General features: G+C 44.7%; 1 protein-coding gene across 1 annotated transcript in view; it reads right to left on the minus strand.

Annotated features, from left to right (window-relative positions):
- The window catches only part of fstl5 (follistatin-like 5), a 780,144-nt gene that overhangs the window by 502,280 nt on the left and 251,523 nt on the right, over positions 1-26,341 (minus strand). Inside the window, exon 4 of the mRNA XM_078209651.1 lies at positions 4,968-5,216. Coding sequence (XP_078065777.1) covers positions 4,968-5,216 — 249 coding nt within the window. The remainder of the gene's footprint in view (positions 1-4,967; positions 5,217-26,341) is intronic.

Raw genomic sequence — 26,341 nt, forward strand, 5'->3', positions numbered from 1 at the left:
GTGGGGAGTTGTTGTAAACCCCGGTAGAGTGAAACACTCCTGGCGGGGGCAAGAAGCTAGTGGGCCCGGAGACTTCTGTCCCAGGCCCGCTAATGATATTTAAATAAAGATTTAAACAATTTATTCAGCTCTGTGCCAATTTTTGGCACAGAGGCCATGGTGCACAGTGGGGAGCCCACTATAGGCCTCTGCCTATGTCTCCCAGCCTGCTGCGCTGCTAAGAGCAGTGCAGTGGGCTGAGAGAATCACTCCCGTAAAATCTGTTCAATTGAATGTATGAATGCCTGATTAATTGTGGCATTTGATGGTTCTTCACTTGCATCCCAATCATATTATGACATGCTTTCAGTTGCACTGGTTCCTCTGGGTAGCATATACCCATAAACACAAGTGTCCGCCTTCAACTTTCAATCGCAATAGTAGATAGAATGGGAAGTTTCACCTAAAGGTTAGTTAACACTAAAGGGCCCAAGAACAGTCTCAGTATTGAAGAGTGGCTCCCCCTTCCACAGTTAAAAGTAAAAATGATCTTACATTGCAGTGGGTTTCCCAAGCATAGATTTTATGGACCCTTTGCAAACAATATGTAAATCTGCTGAGATTCACTGAGACTAATAATGCCGAAGCCTTACCTCAAACACGTATCAGAGATTTTGCATGCAGCGAGTTGTGTGAGCTGCCCATTTAAGAAACTGGCATCACTAGCATTGGTCTCACATGTCGCGTGGATTTTTTCTCCACCTCTGCAGCGTGTTTTGCGACAGTGGGAGGCAGTGTGCCACTCACTGGTAGGGAACGAGGTTTCCCATTGAACACTCCCCTCGCCGCTGGGAAATCTGCGGCGGGGGTGCTCCATCAGCAGGACCATAAGATCGTGCCAGAATAGATGGCAGCAAGATTTTGGCGGTGATCTCACAGTGCCTCAGGGCCCTGAGGCCACAGTTCGATGTTGGTAGACAAAGCATCATGATAGCAAATTTGAGGATCTTTTTGCTGTTATGGTGGAATTTTTTACTACACACAAAGACTATCACTCAATAAACTGCATTGATATCAGTCACAAAAGGTCGTGAATGTAGCCCAATCCATCATGCAAACCAACCTCCCATCCATTGTCTACACTTCCCGCTGCCTCGGCAAAGCAGCCAGCATAATTAAGGACCCCACGCACCCTGGACATTCTCTCTTCCACCTTCTTCCGTCGGGAAAAAGATACAAAAGTCTGGGGTCACATACCAACTGACTCAAGAACGGTTTCTTCCCTGCTGCCATCAGACTTGAATGGACCTACCCTGCATTAAGCTGATCTTTCTCTGCACCCTAGCTATAACTGTAACACTACATTCTGCACTCTCTCGTTTCCTTCTCTATGGACGGTATGCTTTGTCTGTATAGCGTGCCAGAAAAAATACTTTTAACTGTATGCTAATGCATGTGATAATAATAAATCAAATCAAAATCAAACCAAAAATTAACACCGGCTAGTTAAATGTTTTTTTACCTTCCTCTTTACCAAAAGGAAATACAAGCAACTTGGTGATTCACCAAACAACCATAGATTACTATATATGTATAATAAAATTCAGTTATCATCCATTGAATACAGTAAAATCAAATTAGAAGCTAACTGATATACAAGTCATTCCTCAACTTCAAGATTATTTCAATGTATCTGCACAGGTTTTGTTTTTGCATTTAAAATAAATTTGCTCATTGGGGCAATTTTCCAACTTCACATTCCTGGCAGAGAACCCAAGTGGAAATATAACGTTGGTAAATCACTCCAATTGGGATTTAATCAATTAGATTTATCATCAAGGAAATAGCTCTTCATAGCTATCAGCACATAATGAGTGACATAAAGCAGTAAATCATGCTTGTTCTATCCTTTAAATAACTTCTGATTGTGAAATACACTATGTGAATTAGTAATGAAAGCAGATCATCAAGATAACGGATTTTGATTATTCAAGAGCCTGAGCAGCACCAGCAGGCCCCGGTGTCCAAATTGCTTTGGGTGATGGATCATAAATGAAAAATTTCCACCTAAATTCGAGGAAAAACTCTGAAATCTTCTTAAGAAACAACCTGGTGATTTGTGTCACTGCATCTGTGACATTGTGTTGTGTACAGTACTGAGGTCACTGACAGGATGGGGATGCATCTCTTGAACGGATTTTTATTAGGAAAAGAAATAAGTGCCATCCAATTTGGATTTTATTTAAGATGATTTAGAATCAATTCAGGTAATGATTGTGATTTTTACGACCAGGAATCTCTTTGGAGCTTCTGACAATGAGCCGGCATCATTCTGATGTTATATTGGGAAAAATTCCTTTTAATACAGTAATTGTCACTCTTTCATTTTTAATTAGAAATGTAGTAAGGACAGCAATGCAGTGTAATAGATACTGCAACGATAATCACCAAATTATTGAGATCATCATTCATACTCTACTTCAGATTATATACCAAGGCACTGTTTATTAAAAACAACATTGCAGCTGTTCCCCTGTGCACCAAATCCAATCTTTTTGTTATATCCTACCATTATTGTGGCAGCTAAGTAGCTGAAAGCACAATATAAATAGAAGTCCCTAAATTCTACGATTCTGCAGCAAAACATCAGAGGGCCTGGCTGGACCTCAAAAGTAACAAGACAAACCAGGTTACATCTGCCATTCTTGTTGTTCTGCGGTGGCCTTTTAAGAGACTGAACATGCATTCAAAAAATGAAGCATTGTAAAGGCTCCAGGGTCTCTAGCATAGTCAAGAGTTCCATTCTTGAGGCTCATTGGGATTATTGTCGGAGTCACTGATAACACCAACCAAGGTGAGGTACACTGGCCTCCACACAGGCACAAATCTGGACCAAGGGCTAGGCTGACATAAGAACATAAGAATTAGGAGCAAACATAGGCAATTCCGTCTCTCGAGCCTGCTCCGCCATTCAATACGATCATGGCTGATTTAATCTCGTCCTCATCTCGCCTTCCTGCCCGCTCCCCATAACCCCTGATCCCTCGATTAATTAAAACTGATCCTCCTTAAATTTGTTTAATGTTCTGGCATCCACTACACTGTGATATAGAGAATTCCACAGATACACGACCCTTTGAGTGAAGTAATTCCTCCTCATTTTTGTTTTAAATCTGCCACCCCTTAGCCTAAAACTATGGCTATATGAAACTATGAAAAGTCTGCTCTACATCTGTCAATGCCCTTTAGCATCTTATATAACTTTATTAGATTTCCTCTCATTCTTCTTCTAAACTCTAGCAAGTATAGGCCTAAGGGCGGCACGGTAGCACAGTGGTTAGCACTGCTGCTTCACAGCTCCAGGGTCCCGGGTTTGATTCCCGGCTCGGGTCACTGTCTGTGTGGAGTTTGCACATTCTCCTCGTGTCTGCGTGGGTTTCCTCCGGGTGCTCCGGTTTCCTCCCACAGTCCAAAGATGTGCGGGTTAGGTTGATTGGCCAGGTTAAAAATTGCCCTTTAGAGTCCTGGGATGCGTAGGTTAGAGGGATTAGCGGGTAAATATGTGGGGTGGGATTGTGGTCGGTGCAGACTCGATGGGCCAAAGGGCCTCCTTCTGCACTGTAGGGTTTCTATGATTTCTATGATTTCTAAACTGCCCAATCTCTCTTCAGGCTCTCTCTAATGTATTTACATCCTTCCTCAAGTAACAGGATCAAAACTGTGCACTGTACTCCAGATGCAGTCTCACCAATGCCCTATACAGTTGCAACAATACTTCCCTACTTTTATACTCTATTTCATTAGCAATAAGTGCCAAAATTCAATTTGCCTTCCTTATTACCTGCTGCACCTTCGTATTAACTTTCTGCGAGGACACCCAGGTCTCTCTGCACTGAGCAGCAACTTGTACCCCAAAGAACAAAAAACTTTTTAAATGATCCTGAATTAGCACCCTGGCTTGTTTTATACATTGCTAAGATCGGAGTTGGGGTTGAGGGGGTTGGAAAGCCTTTCCTGACAGGTGGATGACAAGGCCTAAGTAATGAGATGCCCTTTTAAAATCTAGTGAGGGTCAGAATTGGACCTACCAGCAGGCACAATTATGGCACAACAACTGGGATCATAAGACTTATGCAACCTCATTTACTTCTTCAAAAAAAGTGCCTCCAACAATAACTTATCTTGATATACTCTCTTTAACATGGACAAACATTGTACTCCATAGAGGCATTGTCAAAAGTGTGGACTTAGAATTCACGAAATAATTATTAGGTGTGACAAAAGCTTAATCAGAGAAGTGTTTTCAAGAGCTTCTTAAAAAAGGAGGGAGATGGAGGGGTTTAGGAAAGGATTTCCAGAGAATAGTCTTCATGGCAGAAGGCATTGCCGCCAATGAAGGGACAAAGAAAGCTACACAAACAGCTGGAGTCAGAGGAATGCATAATTCATAATGTGTCTTGTTGAAATGAGTAAGTGGGTAGGAGGAGAGGTCAGGAAGGGATTTAAACACCAGAGTCCTGCAAAATATCTTGGGATGGTTTCCTACATTAAAGGCTCCACAGAAATGAAAGTTGGTGTGGTTGTTGCTATGTAAAATTAAGAGTTCACATCCAGTTACAGTCACAGACAAAACAAAATCAAAACATTATGTTTATGATAGTAAACAATAGATTATAATATAAACTATCAAATTATCTTTTTGTTCATACTTCGACCTGTGACCCAATTTATTTATAATTGTTCAGAAGAAATATGATCTTAATTTCTCTAGGCCAGAAACATGACCTGGAAAATCTTCGTATAAATCATACAAAAACAAACTATTAGTCTTGAATAGTACAACACAAGAAATTCATTTCCACTTATTTTAATTACCAAAGTTTTGCTCAGTCACACTCTGATACCAACTGAAATCAGAGGTCAAATGGAACTTCTTCTTTATTTGAAACAAGAAACATGATTTTGCAAATTATTATTTTGAATCTTACCTTTGAAAAAGCAGTCTTCATTATGGACAATTGAAATTTTTTGTTTCTTCAGGCAAGCGGCACGATGAAGTTCACAGTGATTTTCATAAAGTTCCCCGTCAGAACCGCACACAGGTTTGTAATTGGGCTTGCAGCGCTCCATACATGCGCAGTCTGCCTGTCCTGTCTCCTTGTTAACAATACAATGTCGGCCAAGCCCACAATACTTGTTTTCACATGGTCCAAAATGGCCATCCTGACCATAGTACACTGAAAAGTAACAAGATCCAGATCTATTATTATCTTGGGTGTTTGTATGAAATGAATGCAATTGTATGTTATATCACCTAGCCAGTTGATAAATTACATAGCTATACTTCTGACAGACTTGCAGCTTACCTGCATAATAGAAAGCAGTTTTTTTTTCAATTTGCAGCCTGTTAATCACAATGAAAGCATCAACCAATCAGGGTCAACTTGCCAACCAATCAACAAGATGAAAAGTGTGTGCAGGAGGGATTCCTGACACAATATGTGGATAAGCCGACAAGAGGTGGGGCCACATTGGATTTGGTAATGGGAAATGAGCCTGGCCAAGTGTTGGATTTGGTTGTGGGAGAGCACTTTGGAGATAGTGACCATAATTCGGTGTCTTTTATTATTGCAATGGAGAGGGAGAGGGCCATGCGGCAGGGCATAGTTTACAATTGGGGGAGAGGTAATTATGATGCAATCAGGCGGGAATTAGGAAGCATAGGATGGGAACAAAAATTGTCAGGGAAAGGCACTAATGAAAAGTGGAACTTTTTCAAGGAACAAATACTGCGTGTCCTTGATAGGTATGTCCCTGCCAGGCAGAGAGGAAATGGCCGAGTGAGGGAACCATTGTTCACAAAAGAGGTGGAATGTCTTGTCAAGAGGAAGGAGGAAGCATATGTAAGGTTGAGAAAACAAGGTTCAGTTGGCTCGATGGAGGGTTACAAGTTAGCAAGAAATGAGCTGAAAAAGGGGCTTAGGAGAGCTAGGAGGGGGCATGAGAAGTCCTTGGCGGGTCGGATCAAGGAAAACCCCAAGGCTTTTTACTCTTATGTGAGGAATAAAAGAATGACCAGGGTGAGGTTGGGGCCGGTCAAGGACAGCAGTGGGAATTTGTGCATGGAGTCAGAAGAGATAGGAGAGGTGATGAATGAATACTTTTCTTCGGTGTTCACCAAGGAGAGGGGCCACGTTTTTGAGGAAGAGAGGGTGTCACAGGCTGATAGGCTGGAGGAAGTAGATGTTTGGAGGGAAGATGTACTAGCATTTTGAAGAAACTGAAAGTTGATAAGTCCCCTGGGCCTGATGAAATATATCCTAGGAGTCTTTGGGAGGCAAGGGATGAGATAGCAGAGCCTATGGCATTGATCTTTGCGTCCTCACTGTCCACGGGGGTGGTGCCAGAGGACTGGAGAGTGGCGAATGTGGTTCCTCTGTTTAAGAAAGGGAATAGAAATGACCCTGGTAATTATAGGCCGGTTAGTCTTACTTCGGTGGTCGGTAAGTTGATGGAAAAGGTCCTCAGGGATAGGATTTACGACCATTTAGAAAGATGCAGCTTAATCCGGGATAGTCAGCACAGATTTGTGAAGGGCAAGTCTTGCCTCACAAATTTGATAGAATTTTTTGAGGAGGTAACTAAGTGTGTAGATGAAGGTAGTGCAGTTGATGTCATATACATGGATTTTAGTAAGGTGTTTGATAAAGTCCCCCATGGTCGGCTTATGAAGAAAGTAAGGATGTGTGGGATAGAGGGAAGTTTGGCCGATTGGATAGGTAACTGGCTATCTAACAGAAGACAGAGGGTGGTGGTGGATGGAAAATTATCGGGCTGGAAACCGGTTACCAGCGGAGTGCCACAGGGATCAGTGCTTGGTCCTCTGCTATTTGTAATTTTTATAAATGACTTGGAGGAGGGGGCTGAAGGGTGGATCAGTAAATTTGCTGATGACACCAAGATTGGTGGAGTAGTGGATGAGGTGGAGGGCTGTTGTAGGCTGCAAAGAGATATAGATAGGATGCAGAGCTGGGCTGAAAAATGGCAAATGGAGTTTAACCCTGACAAATGCGAGGTGATTCATTTTGGTAGGACAAATTTAAATGTGGATTACAGGGTCAAAGGTAGGTTTCTGAAGAATGTGGAGGAACAGAGAGATCTTGGGGTTCATATCCATAGATCTCTGAAGGTTGCCACTCAAGTGGATAGAGCCGTGAAGAAGGCCAATAGTGTGTTGGCGTTCATTAACAGGGGGTTGGAGTTTAAGAGCCGTGGGGTTATGCTGCAACTGTACAGGACCTTGGTGAGACCACATTTGGAATATTGTGTGCAGTTCTGGTCACCTCACTATAAGAAGGATGTGGAGACACTGGAAAGTGTGCAAAGGAGATTTACCAGGATGCTGCCTGGTTTGGAGGGTAGGTCTTATGAGGAAAGGTTGAGGGAACTTGGGCTTTTCTCTTTGGAGCGGAGGAGGTTGAGAGGAGACTTGATAGAGGTTTTATAAGATGATGAGGGGGATAGATAGAGTGAACGTTCAAAGACTATTTCCTCGGGTGAATGGAGTGGTAACTAGGGGGCAAAACTATAGGGTTTATGGTGGGAGATATAGGAAGGATGTCCGAGGTAGGTTCTTTACTCAGAGAGTGGTTGGGGTGTGGAATGGACTGCCTGCAGTGATAGTGGAGTCAGAAACTTTAGGAACATTTAAGAAGCTATTGGATGGGCACATGGAGTACTTCGGGATGATAGGGAGGAAATAGCTTGATCTGGGTTTCAGACAAAGCTCGGCACAACAACGTGGGCCGAAGGGCCTGTTCTGTGCTGTACTGTTCTATGTTCTATGTAAAAGCTTCAGCAACATTTGTAAGGCCACACTTGCAATACTGTATACAGTTCTGGTCACCCTATTATAGAAAGGATATTATTAAACTAGAAAGAGTGCACGGGCGGCACGGTAGCACAGTGGTTAGCACTGCTGCTTCACAGCCCCAAGGACCTGAGTTTGATTCCCGGCTCAGGTCACTGTCTGTGTGGAGTTTGCACATTTCCTCGTGTCTGCGTGGGTTTCCTTCACGTGCTCCGGTTTCCTCCCACAGTCCAAAGATGTGCGGGTTAGGTTGATTGGCCATGCTAAAAATGGCCCCTTCGTGTCCTGAGATGCGTAGGTTAGAGGGATTCGCGGGTAAAAATATGTAGGGATATGGGGGTAGGGCCTGGGTGGGATTGTGATCGGTGCAGACTTGATGGGTCGAATGGCCTCTTTCTGCACTGTAGGGTTCTATGATTCTATGAAAAGATTTACTAGGATGCGACCGGGACTTGATGGTTTGAGTTATAAGGAGAGGCTGGATAGACTGGGACTCTTTCCCTGGAGCATAGGAGACTTAGTGGTGATCTAATAGAGGTCTATAAAATAATGAGGGCCATAGATCAGCTAGATTGTCAACATCTTTTCCCAAAAGTAGGGGAGTCTAAACCTAGAGGGCATAGGTTTAAGTGAAAGGGAAGAGATACAAAAGGATCCAGAGGGGCAATTTTTTCACACAGAGAGAGATGAGTGTCAGGGACAACTGCCAGAGGTAATAGTAGAGGCGGGTACAATTTTGTCTTTTAAAAAGCATTTAGACAGTTACATGGGTAAGATGGGTGTAGAGGGATATGGGCCAAACACATGCAATTGGGACTAGCTTAGTGGTTCAAAAAAAAGGTGACATAGACAAGTTGGAATGAAGGGCCTGTTTCCATACTGTAAGACTCTATGACTCTAAAGGTCTGTGAATCTATGTGACTTTTGCTTAATTGGTTTGCCTGTCCATATGAAGATTAAAGTTTCTTCTCCAAGTTCACCACCAGAGTAGAAGCTTCTGCTCATGTGAGCTGTTGCTTTTCTGTTTCCACACTGGACCTCACTACTCAAATGTAATGTTTTACATAACTGTCATTGATGCCAGTAATGCTCAAAGGCACTCAGCAATGAACCTGTGTGTTTTCCACTGGTACTAAATAAACTCCGAATAAGTTTTAAAACTTTAACACTGAACAGGATATGTTGCGCTGTTGAGTGCTGAACTAAATTATTCCTCTGAATAATTTTTAAAACATCAGCAAAAATTAATCCACTACTTTTAATGTACACAATGCTTATGCATTAATGAGAACATAAGGGCGAACTTAACATTCCCTTCCCGCTCAGACCACTCACTCAGCCACCTTCCCCCCTCAGACCCCACACTTGGCCTCCTTTCAGGCCACACACCATAGCAGTAGTGGGGGGGTGGCTTAAGGAGGCAGGTTGACTGGTCATTTGTCCCTCAGCTTCTACCACGCTGCAGAAAAAAGATCCCTCAAGGATTTTGGGTTGGGTGGGCTCAGGGCTGGGGGCATGAGGTTGACTTTGCTGCTCTCTGCCGGGATAGGGATGTTGAGGCTGGACTGCCCCTTCTAGCCTTGGCAGCCTAAAAATCGCCCGGAGGTTTATCCACCTTCAATCCCACCAATTTTCCAAAACCTCCTGAAAATCCAGATATATTAATCTATAGGATCCCCATTCGCTACCTTGTTTGTTACATCTTCAAAGAACTCAAGCAAATTATCAAACATGATTTAGCCTTTATAAAACCATTCTAACTCTGATGGATTACATTTTGACTCTCTAAATATAGTGTTCAATTCTGGTCGCCACACGACCAGAAAGATATGGAGGCTTTGGAAAGTGTATAGAAAAGATTTACCGGGATATTTCCTGGTATGGAGGGCATTAGCTATGAGGTGAGGTTGGAGAAACTTGGTTTGTTCTCACTGGAACGACGGAGGTTGAGGGGCGACCTGATAGAAGTCTACAAGATTATGAGGGGCGTGGACAGTCAGAAGTTTTTTCCCACGGTGGAAAGAGTCAATTACTAGGGGGCATAGGTTTAAGGTGCGAGGGGCAAGGTTTAAAGGAGATGTACAAGGCAATTTTTTTTACACAGAGGGTGGTGGGTGCCTGGAACTCACTGCCGAGGAGGTAGTGATACGATAGTGAGTTTTAAGGGGAGTGTGGACATGATAACGATGGGAATAGAGGGATGCAGTCTCTGGAAGGGTAGGGGGTCTTAGTTCAGTCGGTGCAGGCTTGGAGGGCTGTAGGGCCTGTTCCTGTGCTGCAATTTTCTTTGTTCTTTTAATTTTGTCCTGTTATTACTTCCTTAATAATGGATCCCAGTGACAGATGTTAAACTAACTGGCCTATTGTTCCCTACATTTTGCCTCCTTCCCTTTTTGAATAAGGGATAATATTAGCATTTTTCCAAACCACAACCTTTCCCGCATCCAGGGAATTTTTTTTAAAAATCCACTATGTCCAACGTTATTTCCTTTAAGAATTACGATGTAGACAATCAGGCCCTGGGGACTTGCCTGCCTTCAAACACATTTTTTTCCCCCGAGTAATGATGATAGTTCCAAGTTCCATTCTTTCTATAATCTCTGCATTTTCTATTGCTAGTGGGATTGTTCTCGTGTCCTCCCCCGTAAAAACAGGCAAAATATTGATTTACTATCTCAGTCATTTCTGAGCTGAGTTCCCCACTGTTAACTCCTCAGCCTCATCCTCCAAGGAACCAACAGTGATTTTAGCTACTCTTTTCCTCATTATATATTTATAGAAACGTTTGCTGTCCTTTTTTATATTTTGCACTAGTTTTCTTTCATAATTTACCTTTACTCTTTTTAATACTTTTTAGTGACACATTGTTGATCTTTAAAAGGTTCCCAATATTCCAATGTGCTACTGGTCTTTGCAGTATGGTATACCTCAGTTTTTGTCTTGATGTTGTCCCTAACTTCCTTGCTTAGCCATGGAAGTCTTCCCCTCCTCTTACCACCATTCCTTCTCTGGAATATGTTTTAGTTGGGAGAATTTGAAAATCTCCTTAAATACTTGCCACTGTTCACTAACTGTCCTCCGTTTCAGTCTTCCTGTCCAGTCGACTGGTGCCAAATCTGTCCTCAAGCCTATGTAAATTTTCTTTGTTTAAATCTAGTGTACTAAGGTGGGACTCCATCTTCTCACCCTTTGTCTTAAACAATGGTAGCTGTATTTCTAAAACTACATAGTTGGACAGTCATTTAAATAGATAATAATTAATTAAAAAGACTAAGTGGCATGGTGGCACAGTGGTTAGCACTGCTGTCTCACAACACCAGAGGCCCAGGTTCAATTCCAGCCTCAGGTGACTGTCTGTGTGGAGTTGGATATTCACTCCATGTCTGCACGGGTTTCCTGAGTGCTCCAGTTTCCTCCCACGTCCAAAGACATGTGGGTTAGGTTGATTAGCCATGTTAAATTGTCTCTTAGTGTCAGGAGGAATAGCAGGGTTATGAGGATAGGACCTGGGTGGACTTATTGTTGGTGCAGGCTGAATGGCCTCCTTCTGTACTGTGGCGATTCGCTGATTCTCTGAGCAGACAGAATATTCAAGTGCGACAAGCATTCTGCCAAGTGTGATGAAACTGTGCCTTTAAGAAATGTATTTTAGTCATGTTTCTTGGGCAGTATCTGTTCTATGCACTCAGAACTATTTATCTGGATCCAGCAGCACTGTATTGTTCCTGCAGCAGCATAATGTATCCTAATGTATCCAGGATCTACAGGCATTTAGAGACGCAAGGACTGATTAGGGACAGTCAGCATGGCTTTGAGAGTGGAAAATCATGTCTCACAAATTTGATTGAGGTTTTTGAAGGGGTAACCAAGTAGATGAGGGCAATGCAGTTGATGTTGTCTACATGGACAGAGGGTGGTTGTAGAGGGTTGTTTTTCAAACTGGAGGCCTGTGACCAGTGGTGTGCCTCAGGGATCAGTGCTGGGTCCACTGTTATTTGTCATTTATATTAATGATGTGGATGAGAACATAGGAGGCATGGTTAGTAAGTTTGCAGATGACACCAAGATTGGTGGCATAGTGGACAGTGAAGAAAGTTATCTCCAATTGCAACGGGATCTTAATCAATTGGGCCAGTGGGCTGATGAATGGCAGATGGAGTTTAATTTAGACAAATACAAGGTGATGCATTTTGGTAGATTGAACCAGGGCCGGACTTACTCAGTTAATGGTAGGGGAGAGTTACAGAACAAAGAGATATCATAGCTCCTTGAAAGTGGAGTCACAGGTGGACAGAGTGGTGAAGAAGGCATTCGGCATGCTTGGTTTCATCGGTCAGAACATTGAATACAGGTGTTGGTACGTCTTGTTGAAGTTGTACAAGACATTGGCAAGACCACACTTGGAATACTATGTGCAGTTCTGGTCACCCTATTATAGAAAGGATATTATTAAACTAGAAAGAGTGCAGAAAAGATTTATTAGGATGCTACCGGACTTGATGGTTTGAGTTATAAGGAGAGGCTGGACAGACTGGGACTTTTTTCTCTGGAGCGTAGGAGGCTGAGGGGTGATCTTATAGAGGTCTATAAAATAATGAGGGGTACAGATCAGCTAGATAGTCAATATATTTTCCTAAAGGCGGCACGGTAGCACAGTGGTTAGCACTGCTGCTTCACAGCTCCAGGGACCTGGGTTCGATTCCCGGCTTGGGTCACTGTCTGTGTGGAGTTTGCACATTCTCCCCGTGTCTGCGTGGGTTTCCTCTGGGTGCTCCGGTTTCCTCCCACAGTCCAAAGATGTGCGGGTTAGGTTGATTGGCCATGCTGAAATTGCCCCTTAGTGTCCTGAGATGCGTAGGTTAGAGGGATTAGCAGGTAACATGTGTAGGGATATGGGGGTAGGGCCTGGGTGGGATTGTGGTTGGTGCAGACTTGAGGGGCCGAATGGCCTGTTTCTGCACTGTAGGGTTTCTATGATGATTTCTATGGTGAAAGGTAGGGGAGTCTAAAACCAGACGGCATAGATTTAAGGTGAGAGGGGAGAGATACAAACGTGTCCAGAGGGAGGATTTTTTCCATACACAGGGTGGTGAGTGTCTGGAACAAACTGCCAGAGGTAGTAGTAGAGGTGGGTACAATTTTGTCTTTTAAAATGCATTTAGGTAGTTGCATGGGTAAAATGGGTATAGAGGGATATGGGCCAAATGCGGGCAATTGGGAATAGCTTAGGGTTTTTAAAAAAAAGGGCAGCATGAACAAGTTGGGCCGAAGGACTTGTTTCCATGCTGTAAACCTCTATGACTCTAATTGCTACAGTATTTGTTTTAATCTGAACTAATGCAGGGTTCTGTTGTTTTGTGTTTTCCCCTGGGATATTACAGAGTAGGGCTTGATTATATTGATTGACAGGTAAGGTCATATGACTGGGTACAGCTAGGCTTTCACTGAGGCAATCTGCTTTTTGGGAGCTTTAACGAGTCGTCACTTTCTCTGTATCTCTTGCCCGCTCTGAGGTCTGGAGACTGGAATCTGCTAGGAAATAAATCTCTTCTCTGAGATTCTGCTGTCTTGGAGTAGAGATTTCTCTGGAAGTTGCTGCATGAGAATTAGAAGACAACTATCTGCCTGGATCACCGAGAGGTGTTAAAAGGCCAGAAACTGAGTGACAGTAAACAGATTTGGTTTTCTGTGCCAGCTGATTCAAAAGAAGGGTTTTATGTCTATGCGGATATTGCTAAACTGGAATAGACATAGCTAAATTAAGTATTTTAATTGGTAAAAGTTGTGCTAATTAGTAAAAGCTGTGCTAATTCTTTTTGTTATATTCGTATTCTTAAATAAAATTTGTTCTTGACAAAAGCTTCCTAGTGGGTTGCTGGAACGATGCCTGGAGTGAACCACCTTATGCTCACCCGAATGTTACAATCAAATGTAAAAGTTAGAGTTTAGGCTTCTTAAATACATTGGAGTTTCTGACCTGGTCCTTAACACAGGTTAGCCCCTTTCACTGCAGTTGGAGGGAGTGAATGTTGAAGATAGTGGAGAGGGTCTGGAATGCACGGCTTGGGAAGGCAGTGGAGCCATTAACCTACATACTTGGCTGACAGCTGGCAGAATCACAGCATCCAGGGATACAGCACAGGTGCTGGGAGATGAGGTTCACGCGATTTCAATGGCGACTCGGTGGGTTGGGGTGCTAGTCAAGTGGGCTACTTTGCCTCGAATGGTTCCAAGTTTCTTGAGTCGAATGGTCCCAAGTTCCTTGAAGCTGCACTGATCCAGTCACACTCCAGACTTGTGCCTTGTCGATGGTGGACCAGCTTTGGGGAATCAGGAGGTAAAATATTCACCATATTCAGGAGGTAAAATATTCCTAGACTTGGACACAAATCTCAGTGGGTGGAATTAGCAAACTGGCTTCAGGTTCACTTTCTGGTGAGCACCACACAGTTGCTGATATACATTAGGTGGAGGCAGGAACACCCAAGGGATCAGGCAGGTTGAGGTCTGCCGAACCAAGGACACAGCTGGCCTTCAACCAGATGCTGGGAACTGGAAAAGGTTCTCATAGAGCTACTAGAGATACACAAGCAGAGCCGGGGACTGAAGGAGGGTGTGTTAGAGACCTTCCTGCAATTGTGAGGCTGTTTAGAGGAGTCCAAGAGCCTTCAGGTGAAGCAGATGGTGCTGGCATTGCATGGTACCCGGCCAACACTGCAAGGGTGGCAACCGTGGTGGAAAGTCTGGGGCAGGAAATGGTAGCCACGGGTGGCAGAGTCCAAGATGTGGCCAAGTCACTGAGGACCATAACTCAGGGTCCTGAGAGCATGCTCGAGACACATAAGGCAATTGCAGAGGGGCTCCAGAGGGGCCAGACTCAGAGGGCCTTGGCTGCGAGCCTTGAGAACATGACCCCGTTTCAGAGGGCAATTGCTGAGGGGCTCCAGAGAGTGTTCCCAAATCAGAGGGCTATCATTGAGGGCTTGAACATCATGGTTGGTGCAGGTGCTGTTGGGCCTCCAGGACTAGCAACGCCTGGTGACGCAGAGCCTTTTGGAACCCATTCCAGCTGATTCTGTAGTCGACTCCAGCTTCCCTGCCGTCCTAGTTAGTGTTCCAGGGATCCATGAGTACCCTGACGGAGTAGGAAGCACTGGAGCTCATGCCAGGGCCTTCCACTCAGGAGACCCCAAGCCGTCCCCAGCCATTCTAAAACACTTCCTTCTTGACACCAGGTCATCTCCCGGGCAGCGGGCTGCGTCCGTGGCACCGGCCGGGGCTCCCCAGGATCTGGCCCTTCAGCGTTTTCCCACCAAGTGCATCGAAGGCCACAGAGTGCGGAACACAGCTGACCACCTCCACCTCCAATGTGCATCCTGGGAGTCACTTAGACATAGCGGCAGGCGCGTAAGATGAAGATGTTGTAGGGTCACCAAGAGGGCATGGATGAAGGCGGACACTATAGTTAGGGAAAGGATGCACTGTAAATAATAACCATTAAAGATTATCGAACTCCACAGCTGCAAGTCCTATCTCTGTAACTCGTCTCCTACAGGGAACCTCGTATCCCCACCCACACATGTAGAAACATGAAGTGCCATGCAGCGCGGGAGAGACCTTTCGGCCCACCAAGTCTGCCACTGAAGTCGTGTGAATCCCATCTCTCAGCACTTGTGCCATCTCCCTGGATGTGGTGGTTCTGTTAGTGCTCAGCTGAATACGTAGGAATTGTTGTAAACTTAACGGCCCCCGCTGCCATCCCAAGCAGCACGTTCCAGACCCTCTATACCTGTTGGGTGCAGACTCCACACAGATTCTCCTGAGACCCCTGTCCCATTCCCTGAAACTCTGTCCCCTTGCCATTGACCCCCAATCAAGGGGAACAGCCACACCCTACACACCTGCCCGAGAGACTGGACTGCAGAGGGGGCTAGCTGGCATGGCATACTGAGAGATCAGTTAACAAGGGCTCTCTCTCTCCACATTACCGGCCTCTCGATTGCCGACCCTGACACCCAGCACCCACCCATCCCCCCACCTGATGGCCGGCCTCCTGATAACCGGACTGTGGCCTCTGATCGCCAGCACTGGCCACTTGATGGCTGCACTAGGCCTTCCAATGGCCGCACACCCCCATTCCCCGATTTCTGCCTTCCGAACCCACCATCCCCGATGGCCAGCCTCCAATTCCCCACCTGCCCCATCCCCGATGGCCGGCCTCTGATCGTCCCATATGTGATCCTGGCAGGTGTGGACCTCCACTGGCTGAGGCAGAAACTTTAGTGAGCCTGGACAACTGAGTCCCAGGCTCACTAAATAAATGGAAATCAACATTTCCATATGGTAATCATCCCCGTGCTGTTCCTCAGCGCGAGGCTGATTGTGTTAAAAAAAAAATGCACCAGGAAAGATCTCGTTTGCTCTCTCACACTGCTACTCGAGCAGCACAGCGGACTTGGAAAATCACGCCCAGGGTCTCCTCCTCAGGCAGATGTGCAGCCGTGCTCCTGGTGAGGCCTCCGATCTGGCTGGCCGTACCACAGGCAGCGACATCTGTCAACCACAATGGCAGCAACAATGATAGCTGCCAACTCTGCTGGCTCAATTCCAAAATTCAGAGAGAGAGAGTGAGTGTCCATAAGGTTATCCATCCCGGGCCCCTGAATCCCTCCCAGCATCCTGTGTTCCCGTGCATCTGAACTTTGGCAACCCTAACCATCACCTTACCTTTCCCATGCACCACCTTGATTGGCTGTCGACCATTCCCACATCATCGCCTCAGCAGCCACAGAAACTGCCCACAGTCACTAATGGTATCCCACATGACTGTACCCTCCCTTCTTAGAATGCAGCACAATGCCATCGGTCACCCAGTGCAGTTGCGTGCTTGCTGGTGTACAGCGCAGTGCTGTCCCCCACCCTACCACACCTCCCAGATCCAGACCACTGATGCCACAGACATAGAAACATTGAAACCCTACAGTACAGAAAGAGGCGATTCGGCCCATCGAGTCTGCACCGACCACAAACCCACCCAGGCCCTACCCCCATATCCCTACATATTTTACCCACTAATCCCTCTAACCTACGCATCTCAGAACACTAAGGGCAATTTTTAGCTTGGCCAATCAACCTAACCCGCACATCTTTGGACTGTGGGAGGAAACCGGAGCACCCGGAGGAAACCCACGCAGACACGAGGAGAATGTGCAAACTCCACACAGACAGTGACCCAAGCCAGGAATCGAACCCAGGTCCCTGGAGCTGTGAAGCAGCAGTGCTAACCACTGTGCTACTGTGCCGCCCTCCAATCAGTGGCAGCATGAGGCAGACTGGGTTCAGCGCTCTGGCGCTCACGTTAAGCACAAGGGTGGCTGTGAGAAGATCCTCATTGAGGAACCCTTGCAGTATAAACCTGCATGTACCATCCTGGACGATTGGTGCAAAGTGACTTCCAGACATGGTGTCCAGTTCAGACAGATGGTGGGGAGGCACCTTCCTTACCTCTATGTGATGGTTGGCTATTGTAGGGAGGACTACCGGGTTCATGCAGTGTACAGTGCTGTGTCAACATCTATTGTGCTCCCTTGATTGGGCGGCAGCTCACAGGTGCTTGTGACTGTTAGTGGTGCTTGGGAAGGGATGTCCGCGCTAAACCACAGAGCCTTCCCAGCCGAGAGGTGGCAGGGCGGAGTGTGAGACATTCGTGGGATTTGACATCCACCTCTGGAACCATTTGGTGATCTTCAGCAGCAGGGAGAATGCTCGCCACACGACCCAACCCAGCAGTGACCCCTGACCTCAAGACCCCTGGCCCTGCTCAAAGTCGCTGTAGCCATGGGGGAGCCCCCACGTCATGGCAGCAGCTGAACCACTTTCTTGCACCCTAGAGGTTGGTGTACAGCAGTACTCACCTCCTCGCTCTCTCTCAAAACTGTTACGCCAGAACCACACTTTACAGGAGTGTAGTGATTTATGCCAGTGTGACGTCACATCAAAATGGTCAGTCAGTCTCATGTTAATCAGCCTCATGCCCTTTCTGGGCATGAACCGGTTCACACCATTAAAAAGGGGACGGGAGAACTGCAATTTGTTTGGCGCTGGCCGCGCAATAGATTTTTAGGCTCACATGCTATTCTTTGGTATTGGTGCAATATACCAATGGCGAGGCACGGTTGGAGAATTCCCCCTCCCTTGTTTCCTTCCATAAGGGTGCAGGCATATATCGGGCAAAGTCCATGGGCTTAATGCGATTTTCAACAACATTACCTGTGTGGTAATCTGGCTGAGAGGATGTGATGCTCCTTATATAATCCTCCTGATTTTTAGATTACTACCCAGGTGTTGAAAAAGACAATCACAGCTTGGGAAAATATGGACAGGAGAAACTGATAAATCTTCATAATAACAGGGACAAAATAGAACTGTACAATAAAGGAAACTATAGCATTGTGAATAGTTATTTCTCCAAACCTTCCTTTTGGAGGTTGAGGGGACAGTAGCTGCTCTGTTACCTTGCTGGTGGCATAGTGGACAGTGAAGAAGGTTATCTCGGATTGCAACGGGATCTTGATCAATTGGGCCAGTGGGCTGACGAATGGCAGTTGGAGTTTAATTTAGATAAATGAGGTAGATTGAACAGGGCAGGACTTACTCAGTTAATGGTAGGGTGTTGGAGAGAGTTACAGAACAATGAGATCTAGGGGTACAGGTTCATAGCTCCTTGAAAGTGGAGATAGAGCGGTGAAAAAAGGCATTCAGCATGCTTGGTTTCATTGGTCAGAACATTGAATACAGGAGTTGGGACGTTTTGTTGAAGCTGTGCAAGACATTGATAAGGCCACACTTGGAATACAGTGCACTGTTCTGGTCACTCTATTATAGAAAGGATATTATAAATTATTAGAAAGAGTGCAGAAAAGATTTACTGGGATGCTACCGGGACTTGATGGTTTGAGTTATAAGGAGAGGCTGGATAGACTGGGTCTTTTTTCTCTGGAGCATAGGAGGCTGAGGGGCGATCTAATAGAGGTCTATAAAATAATGAGGGGCATAGATCAGCTAGAGAATCAATATCTTTTCTCAAAGGTAGGGGAGTCTAAAACTAGAGGGCATAGGTTTTAAGGTGAGAGAGGAGAGATACAAAAGTGTCCAGAGGGGCAATTTTTTCACAGAGGGTGGTGAATATCTGGAAGAAGCTGCCAGAGGTAGTAGTAGAGGCAGGTACAATTTTGTCTTTTAAAAAGTGTTTAGACAGTTACATGGGTAAGATGGGTAGAGAGGAATATGGGCCAAATGCAGGCAATTGGGTCTAGCTTAGGGATTTTTAAAAAACGGCGGCATGGACAAGTTGGGCCGAAGGGGCTGTTTCTTTTATGACTCTATGATCTTGGTAAATATTAAACTTTTTCCAGCAATAATTTGAAGATGAATATGGCAGCATGTGAGGTATCTCCTTGCCTTTTCTCCCATGTGCACCCAGCAACCTTTCTCTTCTTTTGTTTTGTTTTATCCAGGAGTATCTGAAGGTTAGTCACATTGAAGTTGTGATTTTCTTTTCTTCCTCCTTGAAATTCCTTGTCCTTTGTGTTTGTGCCAGGCTCTCCACTCGAAGATGTGCTTTAAAGCTACCTGTGAGCCATCCATTGCATCTCTCTGAGAGTCAACTCACTCCTAGACACTTTCCCGCTTATTGGCTGAATCCCAGCCTGCTGTCACAACCTTCTGCCATTCTTGACCATTTCTTGTGACCTCAGTGCTGGATACTGTCTTCATCAGGAACACAATTAGTGTTGTCAATGGCTCCATGGAATTTCAAGACAAAATAGGGCGGCACAGTAGCACAGTGGTTAGCACTGCTGCTTCACAGCTCCAGGGACCTGGGTTCGATTCCCGGCTTGGGTCACTGTCTGTGTGGAGTTTGCACATTTTCCTCGTGTCTGCGTGGGTTTCCTCCGGGTGCTCTGGTTTCCTCCCACAGTCCAAAGATGTGCGGGTTAGGTTGATTGGCTATGCTAAAAATTGCCGTTAGTGTCCTGAGATGTGTAGGTTAGAGGGATTAGTGGGTAAATATGTAGGGATATGGGGCTAGGGCCTGGGTGGGATTGTGGTCGGTGCAGACTCGATGGGCCGAATGGTCTCTTTCTGTACTGTAGGGTTTCTATGATTCTATGATTCTAATTACTGCGCTGATCTTGCCTTTATTTTCTTTAGGATTTACTTCTGTTCTGAATGGGAGTATAAACATATTTACTTGTACTGGGGCAAAGTAAGAAGCTGCTTGATAGTTCAAGTTCTAGGAGTAAGGACAGAAGTTTGGAGTGGAACCAAATTTGGTTTAATGGGGTTGACAAATATTCTGTCTTCCTCTTCTCTCCTGCAACGTCTGTTTGGGGGTATCCATGGGCTACCATGAGAATTGAGGTCAGTATGCCCGCCTTAGGCTCAATGAAAGCCAAGGCTGTTGAAAACAGCAAAAATGCTTTTGTGGACCTAAGAAAGGATCCAGCAACACAATGAAACAAAGATAATCAATTCTAAAGGGGATAAGTTACCTTCTAATCGGGGACACTTAACCTCCCTGTAAAAAAACCTCCATTTAAAAAAAAATAAGACTTCAGTCATTACAATTAGGGTGGCACTTCAGGGTTTGTATAGGGTAGTCAGACTGTCTGATCTGGTTTGTGAACACACATGGGTTTGGAACAGGGTCAAAGTGCAGTGTGTTCCTTCTGGTGGCATAGCAGGAACCTTGGTAATAAAGGGCTCTTATATGGTCCAGAAAGCTTGCAAAGTAATTAGCAAGTCTAAGAATAAACTTCTTATGTTTGTCTTTATTTTGTGCTCTCTTATTTTAAACAGAGTGAAAATGAAAGCAATATTATTTACAGGAGGAAAGCAAGTTAATCATAGAAACCCTACAGTACAGAAAGAGGCCATTCGGCCCATTGGGTCTGCACCGACCACAATCCCACCCAGGCCCTACCCCCATATCCCTACATATTTTACCCGCTAATCCCTCTAATCTACACATCTCAGGACACTAAGGGGCAATTTTAGCATGGCCAATCAACCTAACCTGCATGTCTTTGGACTGTGGGAGGAAACCGGAGCACCCGGAGGAAACCCACGCAGACACGAGGAGGATGTGCAAACTCCACACAGACAGTGACCCAAGCCGGGAATCGAACTCAGGTCCCTGGAGGTGTGAAGCAGTAGTGCTAACCACTGTGCTACCGTGCCGCCGTAATCAATGCATTGATTTCTCCTCCCCCTCCACTATTTAAAAAATTGTAGTAGCCGTGTCAATTAAAAAATTCAAACTGTGATCAATAGAATTTGTTCGGCAAAGGCATGGGCTACAAAGTCATGGGTTACAAAGTCATGCGTTACAAAGTCATGGGTTACAAAGTCAAAAAAGGTAAAATACAGGTAAGATACAGAAGGTAAGATACAGATCAGTCATGATCTAATTAAATGGTGGAGCAGGTCTGAGGAGTTGGCTGGCTACTTCTCTTCACGTGTTTCTCTTTCTGGAATTAAATGTGTGTTATGAGACAATTGTGTTTGAATGGTTAGTAAGTAAGTGTTAATTCCTCTGTTAGAATAGTGCTGAGAAAATTTTCAGATCAGTGTGCTAAGCATTCATGTATTATTATCCAGCAGAATCAGATCAAAGTCTATTAAAAGAATCTTTGTGCATTCGCTAAAGTGCACGAATAATTTACTGTAGTCCGATCTGCCAGCTGTTTATCAGATGAGTTAAGTCAACTGTGCTGAAAATTGTCCTTTCATTTTTAAAATAGTTGGCACCTACTATTTTACAGGTTATCTTTAATGCAAGTAGTTTATAGCGGAACTTCAGTGCAAGTGTAAACTGCTATGAATGGCAAATTTACATCAAAATGAGAACTAGGTTTTTTTTGACAGCACTGCAATTTCACGCTTTAAATGGTTTAGCTTCCAGGAAGCCATAGATCTTCAGTCTTAGCTACCAAGTTGAAAAATGGCTTTTGAGTGGCAAACAGCAAGGGTTAGATCCTTCACTCTTGTCTGTGCACTGTGAAACCTTTGAAGCAGCCTGGTCACTTTAATATCCATGCCTCCTGGACACCTGGAAGCCATCAAAATCAAATGCTCCATTCGACAGAAGGGATTCCCCTTGGTCCCCAGGTGTCACAGACCCTTTGAAGTCCTCTGGCTGACAGGAGATGTCACTTTTGCCATGGGGATTCCTTTGCTCTCTCTCTCTCAGATGTCCCAGGGGTGAGCCGACCCTTCTTTTCAGCACAGCTGCCGACTTAGCCCCATTTTTTTAACAGTAGAGTTTTTGCTAGTCTCTGAGCCTTTCCAGAAAGCTAAAAGGCTTTGAAATGCTTGGTTTACATTCAATTTCACCTTATATTACTATCCTAATTGACAGATCCAGACAATTTTCACAGCATGCAGCAAGCAGCTGGGTTTGTTTCTCTTTCCTTTCATGGTTGATTAAATCTGAAGCATTTCCTCTTTTCTAACTGCAGAGTTTATTTAACACAGGGTTTTCTCTTTGATCTCCAGTGTCTGTTCCTGTTCCCCCAGAGCACCCGGGGGAAACCCACGCAGACACGGGGAGAAGGTGCAAACTCCACAGAGTCAGGGGTTTGCTCTCCTTTGGGAGTTAAAATGGGCCTTACAGTGGATTTGTACAATGTTCCTCTGTGCACTCTTTCCATACAGGCATTAATTAACCTGAATATCCATATGAACTAAGTGAAAGAGTAATTATTCTTTTATACCTCATAGAATCATAGAACCATACAGCGCAGAAGAGGTCCTTCAGCCCTCCTAATCCCACCTGCCAGGTGTTAGTCTAACTGTAGTTTTTTTAAAAATAGGCTTGAGCTTTGCTCTGAAATCTTTGGTTCATTTTTTTGAGAGTGGTCTTCTTCAACCTGTTAAACTGGAATGGCATGTGCGCACTGGAGGTTGCTTTCAGCCATAGAAGTGGTTGGCATCACTACCCTGGCACCCTGCCAGGATGTCATTGCCAGGGTGTCACTGCCTCTCCTGAAGGCAGCACAGACAAAATAAAAGGAAACCATTCTGAACTCTAGAAACACCTGAACTCCCACCTAATCCCATCTGCCAGCACTTGGCCCCTAGCCCTGAATGTTATGGTTTGCCAAGTGTTCATCCAGATACTTTTTAAAGGATGTTGTAGAGATAAACCAGGGAACTACACACCAGTGAATCTCACGTCAATGGTAGGGAAACTATTTAGAGAAACTTCTGAAGGAAAGCATCTATCTCCACTTCGAGAGGCAAAGCTCGATCAGGGATAGTCAGCATGGCTTCCTAAGAGGGAGTATGGGTCTACCAGTGTTTCTGACAGTAATGTTACTGTTTGATGTCCCATCAGCTGCACGTGTTCAGTCCTGTTAATCTGACACATTCTTTCCCTGGGGTTGGATTGTGGATCCACAAACTCAATACCCAGATTAAAATAAAAAGGTGTTGTTTGTTCTTCAAGACCAAAATTTCTGGAAATAAGCTGGCTGGTTAGACATGAAAACAATAGATGATCTACATCATCCAGCATGTGTGTAAATAAGATCTGTCTCTCAAGCACAAACAGAAGGAGGCAGCAACACAGGGTTCTCCACAGTGGGAAATCGCAAGGAATTGTGAGAAAGATGGTGAAAACAAAGCAGCGAGAAGAGTTTTTTTTGTTTTACTTGCTATGATTATTGTACTAATTAATTTATCTTTTCAGCCAGTGTATACAATTATAACAAAGGAAACAAATCATGAATGGTTGACATACAGAGTAGCTACTGGAGTGTAAGAATGTGACATTGTTGAGCTTGGCCTCTGCTTGAATAGAGGCCCTAGGCGAGTGAACATTTAGGCCAGTTCTTTCAGAATCCAGCTCTGTAATCTCGGGATCAATGATTCACCAACTTCACTAATGAGTTTGTGAATCAATAACGTTTTTTGATTAAGATAAAAAAAGCAAGCTGCTTTTTTTCTCTTCCCATGCTCATATCATAGAATCCTACAGTGCAGAAAGAGGCCATTCAGCCCATCGAGTCTGCACCAACCACAATCCCACCCAGACCCCTATCCACATATCCCTACATATTTACCCACTAACCCTTCTAACCTATGCATCCCGGGACACTAAGGGGCAATTTAGAATGGCCAATTAACCTAGCCCGCACATCTTTGGACTGTGGGAGGAAACTGGAGGACCCGGAGGAAACCCACACAGACACAGGGAGAATGTGCAAACTCCCTTATTTGCGGAAGGATATATTGGCCTTGGAGGGAGTGCAGAGAAGGTTCACCAGGTTGATACCAGAGATGAGGGGTGTTGATTATGAGGAGAGACTGAGCAGATTGGGTTTGTATTCGTTGGAATTTAGAAGGCTGAGGGGGGATCTTATAGAGACCTATAAGATAATGAAGGGGCTGGATAGGGTAGAAATGGAGAGATTCTTTCCACTTAGAAAGGAAACTAGAACGAGAGGGCACAGCCTCAAAATAAAGGGGGGGTCGGTTTAGGACAGAGTTGAGGAGGAATTCTTCTCTCAGAGGGTGGTGAATCTCTGGAATTCTCTGCCCACTGAAGTGGTGGAGGCTACCTCGTTGAATATGTTTAAATCACGGATAGATGGATTCCTGATCGGTAAGGGAATTATGGGTTATAGGGATCAGGCGGGTAAGTGGAACTGATCCACTTTGGATCAGCCATGGTCTTATTGAATGGAGGGGCTAGATGGCCTATTCCTGCTCCTATTTCTTATGTTCTTATGTTCCACACAGACAGCGACCCGAGCCGGGATTCAAACCCAGGTCCCTGGAGCTGTGAAGCAGCAGTGCTAACCATTGTGCTACCGTGCCGCCCCACAAGTCCGACAGAAGAGACCTGAACCTTCTTGTGTTTGTGCGTGGATTTGAGGCCTACAGCAGGAGCGAATATTTAGTAGGATGCCTTGAAAATGAAGGGCACTTATCTTTGCAATTATCTGTGGCCATATTATCTGTCCCTCTCAGCTCCTTGGATCTCAAAGCCTGAGACCCATTTTATCTGCATATCTAGAAAATGAAGTTGAAGTTACAAGCAAATGTGTCATTAGAATCATTTATTTTATGCTTAGAATCATCTGCTGAATACCTAGCCACTCAGTTCACTAAGCACTGATACAAGTAAACTATTCATAAAAGAATCTGATCAATTTCTGATTTTTGAGAGAGTGCAAGTTGTGGGTCTGCCTTGGATTTAAGATTAGTTTACATTTAGAAATGGCACCTGGACAATGGAATAGATGCCAGTTTCCTCCTGGGTTCTTATGAATACAGATTTATCAGGAAACCAAAATGTCTGACTTATCAGATTTCACTGGTAATTTACATTGCTAGGAGGATATCTAGGGCTTCTTGAAACAGTATGTAGATAGTCCAACTAGGGAAGGGGCCATACTGGACCTGGTATTGGGGAATGAGCCCGACCAGGTTGTCGATGTTTCAGTAGGGGAGCAGTTCGGGAACAGTGGCCACAATTCAGTAAGCTTTAAGGTACTGATGGATAAAGATAAGTGTAGTCCTAAGTTAAGGTGCTAAATTGGGGGAAGACTAATTACGACAATATTAGGCAGGAACTGAAGAATGTAGATTGGGGGCAGATGTTTGAGGGCAAATCAATATCTGGCATGTGGGAGGTTTTTAAGTGTAAGTTGACAGGGATTCAGGACCGGCACATTCCTGTAAGGATGAAGGATAAGTATGGCAAGTTTTGAGAACCTTGGAGAACGAGAGATATTGTGAGCCTAGTCAAAGAGAAAAAGGAAGCATTTGTCAAAGCTAGGAAGCTGGAACACACGAAGCAAGTGTAGAATACAAGAAAAGTAGAAAGAAATTTAAACAAGGAGTAAAAAAGGAGTTACGAAAAAGCCTTGGCCAGCAGGATTAAGGAAAATCCCAAGGCTTTTTATACATATATAAAGAGCAAGAGGGTAGCCAGGGAGAGGGTTAGCCCACTCAAGGACAAGGGGGGGAATCTATGCGTGGAGCCAAAGGAAATGGGCGAGGTATTAAATGAGTACTTTGCATCAGTATTCACCAAAGAGAAGGACTTGGTGGTTAATGAGTCTGGGAAAGGGTGTGTAGATCATTTCAGTCATGTTGAGATCAAAAAGGAAGAGGTATTGGGGTTCTTGAGAAACATCAAGGAAGACAAGTCCCGAGAGAGGCAAGGGTGGAAATTGCTGGGGCCTTGAGAGAAATCTTTGTATCCTCACTGGCTACAGGGGAGGTCCCAGAGGATTGGAGAATAGCCAATGTTGTTCCTTTGTTTAAGAAGGGTAGCAAGAATAATCCAGGTAATTACAGCCTTACATCAGTGGTAGGGAAATTATTGGAGAGGATTCTTCAAGGATTTATTCCCACTTGGAAATCAGTGGACGTATTAGTGAGAGTCAACATGGTTTTGTGAAGGGGAGGTCGTTGTCT

The sequence above is a fragment of the Mustelus asterias genome, chromosome 1 (genome assembly GCF_964213995.1).
Source record: "Mustelus asterias chromosome 1, sMusAst1.hap1.1, whole genome shotgun sequence".
In the NCBI taxonomy this organism is placed as follows: Eukaryota; Metazoa; Chordata; class Chondrichthyes; order Carcharhiniformes; family Triakidae; genus Mustelus; species Mustelus asterias.